This window comes from Schistocerca nitens, chromosome 8 (genome assembly GCF_023898315.1).
Source record: "Schistocerca nitens isolate TAMUIC-IGC-003100 chromosome 8, iqSchNite1.1, whole genome shotgun sequence".
NCBI classification, from domain to species: domain Eukaryota; kingdom Metazoa; phylum Arthropoda; class Insecta; order Orthoptera; family Acrididae; genus Schistocerca; species Schistocerca nitens.
This window is the reverse complement of record NC_064621.1, coordinates 227,582,600-227,596,019: the sequence shown is the minus strand read 5'-3', so window position 1 is coordinate 227,596,019 and position 13,420 is coordinate 227,582,600. Positions and strand designations below refer to the sequence as shown.

Genomic DNA, 13,420 nt, shown 5'->3' with positions numbered 1-13,420 from the left:
ACCAGGTGAAAAAAGATGGCCATTGCTTTTCGCATGACATACGCTTTACTCACAAAGGGAGCTATCTCAAGGGGAATTAAACTATGACACCAAAACACTGATATTAAAACAGAATGATTTTAAGCAAGAGAATACTTCCGAATGACAAGAATACCAGGCGTAAGAGAACCCAGAAATTTGAAAGATCTTTCGCAAGAAGATGGGTCTAAAGATCATGGATGGACAGTATAGATAGTGAGGAAGGGAAGAACTATATCAGAAAGATAAATCGAGTCAGTTACAAAAAGAAGACTACAATTTTACGAATATCTGCTTACGATGGGCGAGAAGAGGTTGAAAAAGCAAGATTTTTAATACACTTGGCAGCAAAGATAAAGTTGCTGAGGAGTGGTTTATGGAGGTGAGAAATGACCTCAGACGAGCTGAATTAAGTCGTGGAGACACCTCAGTCCGGCCCAAGTATAGGTCAGTGATCGACAGCTTTAAAGGCTTTCAGGGAGAATAGAAACTGGACAGGAGATGGATAGCGCAAGGAAGACAATCTATCATAGAAAGAACACAAAGATTTTGATCAGCAAAAAAGGTTCCCAATAATGCGTTTAAGTGTCACCTAACCTGGTCTTTAATAGCCTTTTTCGAATAAAAAATTAAGAAAAAGAATTACGGGATGGTTCCTCTGAAAGGGCGTGGCCGATTTTCCTCACCATACGTCAGAATCAAGAGCTTGTGCTCCATTTCTAACGACTTTGTGGTCGATGGGACGTTAAGTCATAATCTAAGTTGAGAAGAGGACCAAAGATCGCAGCACGAAAAAAAGTGTTTTGTAGTGGTACTGGACAGATTTTCCGCAGAGCTCTGTCTACGAAATCTGTTTCCTTAGCTGACTGTTACCGGCACAGTAGCTCATCGTGTTCGGCCAGGGAGCTGGCCACAATCAATAATTAAAAAAACTGAATGAAATTTGCATCGACGGTGTTTGAGCGGTCTCAAGCGGCATTCACACAGAACTACTGACGAACGATAAGGAAGAAAATAATAGATTTTAGGAAAGTGGTCAGCGGGTTTGGCTGCCGTGCGGAGGATCCGGATTCATTTCCCAGTACTGTCAGGGATATTTCCTTGGTGGGAGGACTGGAATAGGGTCCACTCAGCCTCGTGATGCCAACTGAAGCGCTATTTGAGAGAGAAGCTGCGGATCCAAGGTTTCAGAGGCCGATAACGACCAGGAAAGCGGTAACCTGACCCCACACTCCTCCATACCGCATCCAAATGACGCCATTGGGTGCAGGTGACATGGCGATCGGTCGGTCGCGAGTGGCCCGTCTGAGGCTTCCTTTCTTTGTCTACAAAAGAATTCTATCGCAATTTTGACCTTTGGCATCTGCAATTGGAATGTTTCGTCGCCCATCAGTAGAACATTTTCATATTTAAAAATGAAAAGCAAATGAAAAGCATTTTATTCCAGAATATCTATTCATCACCAACCGATTTTCGGTGTTTCGGTCCGTCAACAGGTAACAACTAACGTACATTTAAAACTTAAAAAGAAATGTTACCAACGCACAGAATCTCCGTTCACGACAGTAAGCAGGATTTCTACATCTACATCTATACTCTGCAAACCACAGTGAGGTGCATGGCAGAGGATACGTCCCATTCTACCAGTTATTGCGGTTTCTTCCTGTTCCATTCACGTATGGAACGTTGGAAGAATGATTGTTTGTGCGTGCAGTAATTATTCTAATCTTATCCTCACGAGCGGGAGCGAAAGGCTATTTACAATTTGTACAGAAACCAGATGGCAGTTATAAGAGTCGAGGGGCATGAAAGGGAAGCAGTGGTTGGTAAGGGAGTGAGACAGGGTTGTAGCCTCTCCCCAATGTTATTCAATCTGCATATTGAGCAAGCAGTAAAGGAAACAAAAGAAAAATTCAGAGTAGGTATTAAAATACACGGAGAAGAAATAAAAACTCTGAGGTTCGGCGATGACATTGTAATTCTTCAGAGACAGCACAGGACTTGGAAGAGCAGTTGAACGGAATGGACAGTGTCTTGAAAGGAGGATATAAGATGAACATCAACAAAAGCAAAACGAGGATGATGGAATGTAGTCGAATTAAGTCGGGTGATGCTGAGGGAATTAGATTAGGAAATGACACACTTAAAGGAGTTTTGCTATTTGGGGAGCATAATAACTGTTGATGGTCGCCGTCCGGTGTGGCCGTGCGGTTCTAGGCGCTGCAGTCTGGAACCACGTGACCGCTACGGTCGCAGGTTCGAATTCTGCCTCGGGCATGGATGTGTGTGGTGTCCTTAGTTTAGTTACTTCTTGAAACTTTGTTAACAGACTTCCTCAGGAGTCTTCCAGTGCACCTCCTTCAGTATCTCTGTGACGCTCGCCCACGAATTAAACAAACCTGTCTCAACTGTATCGGGGAAGGACATAAGAATGGTCAAACTACAATGTAAATAGTGGTCACTGAACAAGGGACACATTTGGAAGTACAATGTAACGTGGGCTCTAATTGTTGATAAAACATACACATTTTTTATTGTTTTTTTCAGTATAGGAGGACCCATGCTGCTATACAGAACGATTGTAACCTCATGATAGTTTAATTATAAAGAAGTATCAGCTTAGTTCCTAAGCAGAACAGAGCTTATACACACAAAATTAAATTATACGCGTATAAAGGTAATGATATTATAAGAGCGAAAGACATTTGCAGACGGCTGTCGGCTGTCCACATTTACTTCACATTTATTGTTGGTTAAGTAGTTGTTGGGAAAAAAGAACACTGATTGTTCGAAATCAAGCAAACAACTAATGCACGCAATAACAAATGTCATATAAACTTTAACAGCTGTTTGAAGATAAACCTGTCGGTTAACGACGCTATTTGTGCAAATAAACAGCATTATTAACAGTGGCTGGTTGCTTTTTTCTTCTCTGCAAAAGCCATTTTACTGATATTTAGTGCCAGTCAGTTCCCTGGTAAGACAATTAGAAAGTTACACGAAACATATTCGCAATTGCGAATACGGTCAGCCATCAGTTGTGTAATGGAATGACAATGAAAATTTGTGCCAGACCAGGACTCGAACAAGGATTTCCCGCTTATCGCGAACGACTCACGGACAGACCCAAAGTTCCACATGTCGTCGATCATGCGTCACAACCTGCACTAGCATTTGTTGTGTAATTCCCGTGCGGGGCGAGGACATTTTAACTGAAAGTCACTGACTGCTGACCGAGAGAGGTGGCGCAGTTGGTTAGCACACTGGACTCGCATTCGGGTGGACGACGGTTCAAACCAGCATCCTGCCATCCAGATTTTGGTTTTCCGTGATTTTCCTAAATCGCTTTAGGCAAAGGCCGGGATGGTTCCTTCGGAAGGGCACGGCCTATTTCTTTGCCCATCGTTCACTAATCCGAGCTTAGGCTCTCTAATCCTCGTTATCGACGGGACGTTAAACACTAGCCTCCACTTCCTCCTCGCTGTCTGGTATCGGCAGTTATCGCTACTGCAGTGCCCGTGTTTGGAAGTAATTTTCTAATTTGTCTCATCATTTTTCCCCGTGGTGCAGTAAACATAATAATTTTATGGTATCAGAATACCTTCTCAGCTTTGGGACACAAATCAGTTACCAACGAACCGAAATACGCTGTTTTTTCATTCTCATGAGAAATTTAGGTTTGGCAATAGGAACGTTTTCCATTTTAGATCTTCATATGAATCCCAACATGAAGGTTAGTGAACACATGTTACACTAGGCCTACGCAGAATGTACGAAAACTGAATTCTACAAAAGTAGATTTGGGAGTTTCACACAAAATTATATGTTCCTTTTATGGATTGAAATGCCAAAATTACATGACTTAGGACTGAGTGGACAATAATGCAATGAATAACCGACGCCTTCATTATGTCACTATATCTGAACATGTCACCAAAGACGAAGTAAATACTCCTTAATTCCAATCAAGCACAACTGCCAAGATGAGAAACATAGAAGTAGATATCCTCGGTGTAACAAAGCAGCTTAAATCACTTAATAAAGGCAAGGCCTCCGGTCCAGATTGTATACCAGTCAGGTTCCTCTCAGAGTATGCAGATAAAATAGCACGAAATTTAGCAAGTATATACAACCACTCGCTCACAAAAAGATCCGTACCTAAAGACTGGAAAATTGCTCAAGTCACACCAATACCCAAAGAGGGAAGTAGGAGTAATCCGCTGAATTACAGGCCTATATCACTAACGTCGATTTGCAGTAGGGTTTTGGAATATATACTGAATTCGAACATTATGAAGTACCTCGAAGAAAACGATTTATTGACACATAGTCAGCACGGATTCAGAAAATATCGTTCTTGTGAAACACAACTAGCTCTTTATACTCATGAAGTAATAACTGCTGCCGACAGGGGATGTCAAATTGATTCGATATTTTTAGATTTCCAGAAGGCTTTCGACACCGTTTCTCACAAGCGTCTTCTAGCCAAATTGCGTGCCTCAGTTGTTCGACTGGATTCGTGATTTCCTGTCAGAAAGGTCAGAGTTCGTCGTAATAGACGGAAAGAAATCGAGTAAAACAGAAGTAATATCCGGCGTTCCCCAAGGAAGTGTTATAGGCCCTCTATTGTTCCTGATCTATATTAACGACATAGGAGACAATCTGAATAGCCGTCTTAGATTGTTTGCGGATGATGCTGTCATTTACCGTCTTGTAAAGTCATCAGATGTTCAAAACAACTTGCAAACTGATTTAGATAAGATATCTGTATGGTGCGAAAAGTGGAAATTGACCCTGAATAAGGAAAGTGTGAAGTTATTCACATGAGTACTAAAAAAAATGAGCTGAATTTCGATTATGCGATAAGTCACACAAATCTGAAGGCTGTAAATTCAACTAAATACTTAGGGATTACAATTACAAATAACCTAAATTGGAACCATCACATAGATAATATTGTGGGTAGAGCAAACCAAAGACTGTGATTCATTGGCAGAGCACTTAGAAGGTGCAACAAGTCTACTAAAGAGACTGCTTACACCACTCTTGTCCGCCCTATTCTGGAGTATTGCTGTGCGGTGTGGGATCCGCATCAGTTGTGACTGACGGATGACATCGAAAAAGTACAAAGCAGGGCAGCTCGTTTTTTACTATCGCGAAATATGGGAGATAGTGTCACAGACATGATACGTGAATTGGAGTGGCAATCATTAAAACAAAGGCGTCTTTCGTTGCGACGGGATCTTCTCATGAAATTTCAATCACCAGTTTCCCCCTCAGATTGCGAAAACATTCTGTTGGCACCCACCTACATAGGGAGAAATGATAATCACGATAAAATAAGAGAAATAAGGGCTCGCACAGAAAAATTTAAGTGCTCGTTTTTCCCGCGTGCCGTTCGAGAGTGGAACGGTAGAGAGACAGCTTGAAGGTGGTTCATTGAACCCTCTGCCAGGCACTTTATTGTGAATAGCAGAGTAATCACGTAGATGTACTTCGGATATCAGTTTTAAGTGCGTGGCAAAAGCTTGTTTTTCTTTTACACCATGTATTGACATTTCAAACGCGTCAACGAGAGGAGTGCGAGAAAAACTACTCATATACACTCCGAATGTAAAGCTCTCCAGTGAAGAACCGCCAGTGCTACCTCTGAACGCTCAGAGGCGCTACATCACGAGAGTCTTGCCAAATAACCGTTATTTTCTCCAGCGTTTGGAGCCTGCTCTGAGTGGCGAAGGACGTTTCTTGTGGCTGCGCGTCGCGTCAGTCACTGCTGCTCACTGAAACAGCGTGCAGTAATGTTCGTTTCAAATGTGAGAAAACAGCACAGGAAGCAGATAAAATGATAAAGGGGGCGAAAGAAGACAAGAATTTAACATCCCCTCTACGACGAACTCATCATACACTAAGTATAATCCCCCGCGTTAGGCCCTGTTTGGGGAACGAAAATCTCCTCTATAAAAATCAACATGGGTTCCGCAAACAGAGATCTTTGGAAAAACAGCTCGCTCTGTTCCCCCACGAGATCTATAAAGCTGTAGAAAACGGCGCTCAGGATGGTGCCGTGTTCCTTGACTACTGGAAGGCATTTGAGACCGTCCTAAAATGCAGTTCAGTGAAAAAAGAAGAAAAACAAAAGAGCTTACTGAGTACCGGACCAGGTTTGCGACTGGCTTCAAGACTTCCTTGCAGATGTAAGTCAACTCGTCGCTCTTAACGAAACAAAATCGACAGATGTGGAGGTATTTTCAGGAGAACCCCAAGAAAATATGAAAGGACGTTACTGTTTACAACATACAGGGTAGCCAGAAGTGGTCTGAAAAACATATAAGGCTGCGGTAACAGTGGCAACGATATCGGTGGATTCTGACGACCGACATACGCAGGCGACGGTCGATCTTTTCAAATCAATACGTCACTACGCGCGCGGTCGCAATGTAGCCAATCTGATCGCCCGAACATAGTCTTCGGACGACAATCGGTGAAACTCAAATCAGCTTGTTTTCTTCGGTTATATTGCCCACACAACACGAAACGTGGACTGTGAGAAACTGATAAGCCTAGTCAAAGGAGTAGTTTGTGGCATCCTAAAAACGAAAAATATCATGATTGGGACAGAGTTCGGAATCTATGGACTGAAGGCACAGGTTTATTGGAAACCACAAGTAGACAATATCACTATCGAAAATTTTAGGCGTGAGTTATAACCTCAAAAAATAATTTCTTTAAGTAAGAAGAATGGTGTATACTATGCTTAAAGTTACTGTAGAGGGTCTTTTTCCGGTTGTAGTAGATAGACTTTAGCAGTCTACAAATTATTATTACTGCTTACCGACGCTTCTTTACCAGTAGGACGGTGATTGTGTCACACGAAGTGGCTTCTGCTTTTCAGTGCTTTAGGTGTCAGCTTACCTTCTAAACTCTTTCTTTCACACGTATGCTGAATGACAGTCATTGAAAGCTAACTGAAGTATCTCTCACAACCTGATATAAATGCAGCAAAACAGAGGATTTGTAATCTTGCTTTTCAAGGTCACTACGAATCATCTCGAGTACATAACAGAATGATTCTCATACATTCCTAAAACTCGTCTGGTAATTCCCAGAACTGAGAACACAGTGTACAGTACGTGCCGCGTTATGTTAGAAATAGACACTGCTCATTCACATGCACTCGGCATCTTTTTAATAGCAAAAGCCGCACTGTAGCACAGAGGCGTTGTGGTAGCCATTCCACCCTTGGATGTTAAAATCTAACCTACTTCATACAGAGAACAGATTCTAACCTAACCTAAACTCCTTGACACCGCAAAAAACTATCGAAGGAGATCGGACGCACTGCGACCACACTGTCGTCCGATAGTGTTGCAGAGTAGGCAATGCTGAGAAATAACTGTCGAGAAAAACATTCGATACGTTGCTCCGTTGTTTCCGAGTTAATTAGCACTGAGCCGGCCGCGGTGGTCTAGTGGTTCTGGCGCTGCAGTCCGGAACCGCGGGACTGCTACGGTCGCAGGTTCGAATCCTGCCTCGGGCATGGGTGTGTGTGATGTCCTTAGGTTAGTTAGGTTTCAGTAGTTCTAAGTTCTAGGGGACTTATGACCTAAGATGTTGAGTCCCATAGTGCTCAGAGCCATTTGAACCAATTAGCACTGAAGTTAGCCAATCAGGCCGTTGTGCACAAATTCAAGTGGCCCGCCAGAGACGGTGTTGCTACACGTGTTCTTCATTTGGTTTCCAAAAGCCGAATAAGAGAGCGATACAAATCTTAGACATGGGACTGTAGTAAGGATCGAACGTGAGCCAAAGGTTGAGCAGTCTCGAGTACTATCATCTACTGTATGAGGACAACTGACACTAATTATAGCTCGTCTGCCTAGTCGCTTGAATTTTTGCGCGCAACTGCCTGATTGACTAACTTCAATGGTAGCAGTACAACACATCGATTTTTTTCCTTAAGAGTTTATTTCTCAGCACAACTTGCTCTGCACCACCCTATATATAAATGATCTTTCGCGTAAGATGGAGATGTGTATAGGAAGGAAAGCACGCCATAAGACTAGCGAACTGCAGGGAAGACCTGCAGAGTTTCGATAATTGGTGCAGGGATCGGCATTTGATCTAGAAAGTACTCGTAAATAAATGAAACGCATTGGTGATAAATCACTTAAAACAGTAACCACTGTAAAAAAAAAAAAAAAAAAAAAAAAAAGAAAAACCTACAAGTTATCATTTGGAGCGATCTAAAATGAAATGACCACACAAAAAAATTGAAGAAAGAGCAGATATTGAGAATAATTGGAAAAACCTTTAGGAAACACTAAGAAATTGCTTATGCTTGTTCGACCGATTGAATACTGGCCATCAGTCTAGGACACTTATTAAATTGGATTAATAGACGAGACAGAGTTTTCAACAAAGAGCAGAGCGTTTTGTCATGGGCTCATTTAGCTGGCGCGAGAGCTTTACAGAGCTGCTAACAAACTCCAGTGGAAGATTGTGAGAGGGGTGTTGTGCATCTTCCAGTGTATAATACCGAAATTCTGAGAGAATATGTTTGGGTTTAGAGTTGAACAACATGTTACTTCCTGCCTCATACACCTCACAAAATGATCATGAATGGTAAATCAGAGAAATTAGATCTCTTACAGAGGTATACTGACAGTCATTTCTCCCACATGCTATTCACGAATGGAACAGGAAAAGAGGGAGAGGATCAGATAGGGCTAATAGAAGTACCCTCCACTATACACAATTAGATGTAGATTCAGAAAGAAGCCACCTCTGCATATGGCCAAATGGTGATTTGAACCATTGCCCTCCCGAGTGTTTGTCCAGTCCTACCACTGGACCATCCCACTTGATGAAACAAAGTGTGTGTACAGCAACGATTCATTATCACAGACAAAGGATGCTCGTGTACTATATTTCTCTGGAGAATTTGCAAACAATGATCTACAAGAAACTAGTTTCTATTAATACATGAGACCTGTAAGACGGTAAATACTTGCTGCCAGCTTGACTTTTGGACTGATGAGTTCCTAGCATACAGAACACAGCATATCATTCTTGATGGAGAGAGATCTTCTGACAAAGTATCATTGGGTGCACCCCAAGGGAGCATTACAGTCTAGAAAATTACTTTCCACCATAAACATAATTGACCCTGCAGAAACTCCATGAGACTGTCTGTTGATGTTGTTAATAAATATACAAAAGTTTCTATGCCAGAAAATCTTACTTATATGCAGGGAGACCTGCAAAGGACATATGCTTGGTGCAGGGATTGACAATTGGCCTTCAAGGGAGCATTACAGTCTAGAAAATTACTTTCCACCATAAACATAATTGACCCTGCAGAAACTCCATGAGACTGTCTGTTGATGTTGTTAATAAATATACAAAAATTTCTATGCCAGAAAATCTTACTTATATGCAGGGAGACCTGCAAAGGACATATGCTTGGTGCAGGGATTGACAATTGGCCTTCAAAATAAAAAAAAAATGGAACGCATTGTGTGTAAATGGGCAAAAATAACAATTATTTTTGGTTCCATAACTGCCAAAAAATCTCCAGAAACACATTCATTAAATATCTAGGAGAATGAGTACAGGGTGACTGCAAAAGGATAAATTGCATAAAATAAGTTGACTGATGGCAGATCCCACACATATTCTTTTGAAAAATCCTCGGAAAGTGTAGTTGCCACATGAAGAGTATACATTACAAAACCATCTTTTGACTGATACTTAAATACTAGTCCTCAGCCTAAAACTCTCATGAGGTACAATTGATAAAGTAAATACAGGAGATACACAGAAAACAGAGTGTTTCATCACTGGTTCGTTTGTGCATGCAAAGATGCCACAGAGATGCTCATCCAACACCAGTGGCAGACACTGTAATAGTTGTATTTTACATCACAGTGTTTTGTTTTCACAGAGTGCTGTAGCCTTTATGAAGCTACATTGTATGCATATAGAGAAGACTGCTTGTTTTATTGTCCATTTTTATTTTGAGCGGACCATTACTGGTCTACATGCCAATCTTCAGTGATTGTATAATTTATTCTCGTACCCTCATAGAATATCTGTAGATTCTTCCTAAAATTATACTTGAATTTTTAGTTGATTTCTAGCATGTCTCCGTTGTGTTACAGGTGAGCCTCATCATTGCCTCATCTGTAACACAACAAGGATTTGGTTGAAACCATTTAGGAATTAAAGTAAAATTTTTAAAAATTATGGAATTTCCGTGAGAGCACAATAATAAAATACACACCTACTTAAGTGGGCCTATAGCCTGATACCAGTCTGGCACAAATAAAAATAAACAATAAAGCAAGCAGCTTTGCCTATGTATTTACAAACAGGGTCATTCATCAGCAATATAGTGTGCTTCACTATTAAAATTCTGAGAGCTTACTTTAGTAAGAGAGTCAATCAGCATCCTTCTTCGTCCTACACATATCTTGTAAAAAGATTTTGAAAGTGAAATTAAAGAGATCTGAGCTCATACAGAAGGATATCAACAGTCTTTTTTCTCAAGCACCAATCACTGCTGGAACAGCAAAGGGGGGAAGTAATAGTAGTTCATTAGGTGCTCTCCACCACACACCATTCAGCAGCTTACAAAATCTAGATATAGATGTAGACTTCCTGTAAAGAGTGATTTCTGATATTTTTATAGTAATTAAAATTGTGTTCTTTCTTCCATAAGTGACGAGGACAAGCATTCGCAAGGTTGCACAGCTAATCAAAATTACTGTTAAAACCATTTCACATGACATTGTGGAGGGAAAAAAATGTGCATGGAACCTTGACTAAGGTGCTTCACCTAGCCACAGAATGAACCGTGGTTGCAACTGCATGTAAATTTTATTACAGAAGTTAACAATAATTTCCTTATGTACATCTACATTAACAATGAGATGTGGTACTTCACAAACTTTACATCCACGAAACACAGAGCAAGTGAATGAACGATCCAAAGAACCCAATATCATAAAAATAAAAGGTGTGAAGTCAAAGACCAAAACAAAGCTTTTCAAATTCATCAAACCTGAATTTGTGCACAGAGTGCAGGCTTTCACTTATGTGTCATACAGAGACACAACACCGTGCTTTCTGAAAAAAATCAGATATTTATATTGAAATCATTGCAAAAAATGGATATCACTTGCTCATTTTATGACAGCTTAGAGATGGAGAAAGTCAGAACCCCAAGAGCCTAAGTAGAAAAAAATGACAAATCACAGTGAAATATTAAATAATGAATGGGAATTCCTGGTAACATTAATACTAAAGTGCATATATCATTGAGGCAAGTTCTATGGTTTGTCATTTGGAGTGCTTCTTTACTCATAGACAAGACTCCATTATTAAGACAGGTACGTAACTGACCTCCACATTTCCATTTTTGCAGAAATAGTGTAATTGCCCCATGCTATGTGCTGCACAGCATTGTTGTAAAATGACAGTTTCACCATTTTCTCTTTGTTGTTTTTAATCTCTTCTGCATGTATTATGTTATGCATATGTTTTGCAACTCATTCACTGTTTAGTGTTGTAGAATATCACTATGATATCAAACAAGACAATAATCAAACAGCTAGATGTACAAAGTGCCTTGTAGAATACTGCTGACCATTTGCATAGCTTTTCAAGAATTACTTGTTCCTTCAATCCTTTCTCTTTGCAATCAGAGATTTTATCTAAAAGGCTAAATCCCCATGATACGAAAATGTACAACATTTGAGAACTGCTCACAGGCTTTCTGGAATGGACAATTCATTTAAGTTGTACAGTCAAAACACAAGTGAACTGTAAAATACGGTAGTGCCAGATAAGATCCATAACACTGAACAAGAACAGCTTTGCCTATCATATCAACACAAAACTGTTTTTGAGAGAACTGCTACAAAGTAGACACTAACACTATTCGCAAGTAATGTAGTTATGAGGTACACAGTGCATAAATTTCTTAGTCATTTTTAGATCATTAATTTAGCAAATAAACTTGGAGATCTTTTCACTAAAATGTCCTACACAAGCAGCTGCAGTAACCAAATAGGTTTACTATAACAGGTCTCAAAATTAGCATTTATGTTGGAAATGACAGAAGGGGGAAAATAAAGTACATTAGATGTACTTGACTTTCACCAAGACGTTCGCTCATTCACATTCATTTCTGGGTAAGATGGAAATGACAGAAGGGGGAAAATAAAGTACATTAGATGTGCTTGACTTTCACCAAGAATTTAGCTCATTCATATTCATTTCTGGGTAAGATGATTAACTATGAAAAGGCACATGAGAAATCAGTAAAAAACTGAAGATATAAAATTTATGGTGAAATTTTAGATCGACGACCGCAGGTGATACTCTGAATTTAGGAAAATATCCTAATATTGATGTTCGCAACATAACAAAAAAGATCATAATTAGTCAGTGAGGAACAGAGAGTAAGAATAAATTATGGGATACAGTCAACAATCATTATTTCTTTTAAAAAAAGTATCTATTTATGTTTAACATTTTTCATTCTAGCATTTCACGTAAAATCATTTTCACACTTATTTTGTCAGACACATTGCCATACTATACATTGCTTCACACACACACATACAATATATTGGTTTCCTACACAAACAATGTGTCTGAAAGTCTTGTTTGAATTCAGTCATGAAACTGCTACAGTCTATAATGTGGTCTACATATCATGCAGTTGTTAGTCTTTTTTTTAATGATATTTGTTATTATTGTATGTTATTCTTGACATCAGTCCTTCCATCTTAAATTTGCAATTGTTTGTAGTGTGACCAGAGAATAAAATGTTTTTGATAGCAATATTAAGCAAAGACACTTCATTAACATAGCAGCTAAAGGTGCTGCACTAAAGAAGCAAAATTTTAGTGACAAGGCAATGAAGGATAGCCTTTCTAAAACTGATGATTGCTATTTTATTTCTGCAGGAGGTTCTGCTGTTCCTGATTCTAAACGGGGACGTGCTCCGGCATTCAGCTTTGGCAGCAGGTAATAACTTTGACAGCTCATTTTGTGCAATTTTCTGGTTTTATGAAAGCTAATTTTTGTGGATGAAACTGATAAGTTGATTTATCATACATAGTATAGCTAAAATGTTTTATGTATATGAGAATCACCAAATTTCGTCTTTGATTACTTTCTATAAAAACATAGGTTTACAATTACTGACTGATTGAGCTAGTTCCCTACATGGAGAAACATGGGCAGACCATCTCTGACAGGAAAATAGCTCATACAACATTACTGTGCCAAACCAACACTGACTTCATGACATCTTTGATTATGCAAGAACAATAAGTATTCTTTAAATTTCCCAGCAGATTAAAACTGTGTGTAAGATGAAGAATTGCACCCA

The 13,420-nt window shown here is 39.8% G+C and overlaps 1 protein-coding gene across 3 annotated transcripts in view; it reads left to right on the top strand.

The window, feature by feature from the left end:
* LOC126199330 (outer dense fiber protein 3) overlaps window positions 1-13,420 on the top strand; it is a 123,532-nt gene that overhangs the window by 86,178 nt on the left and 23,934 nt on the right. For all 3 annotated transcript variants that reach the window (XM_049936179.1, XM_049936178.1, XM_049936177.1), the window contains exon 3: window positions 12,993-13,053. In XM_049936179.1, coding sequence (XP_049792136.1) covers window positions 12,993-13,053 — 61 coding nt within the window. The remainder of the gene's footprint in view (window positions 1-12,992; window positions 13,054-13,420) is intronic.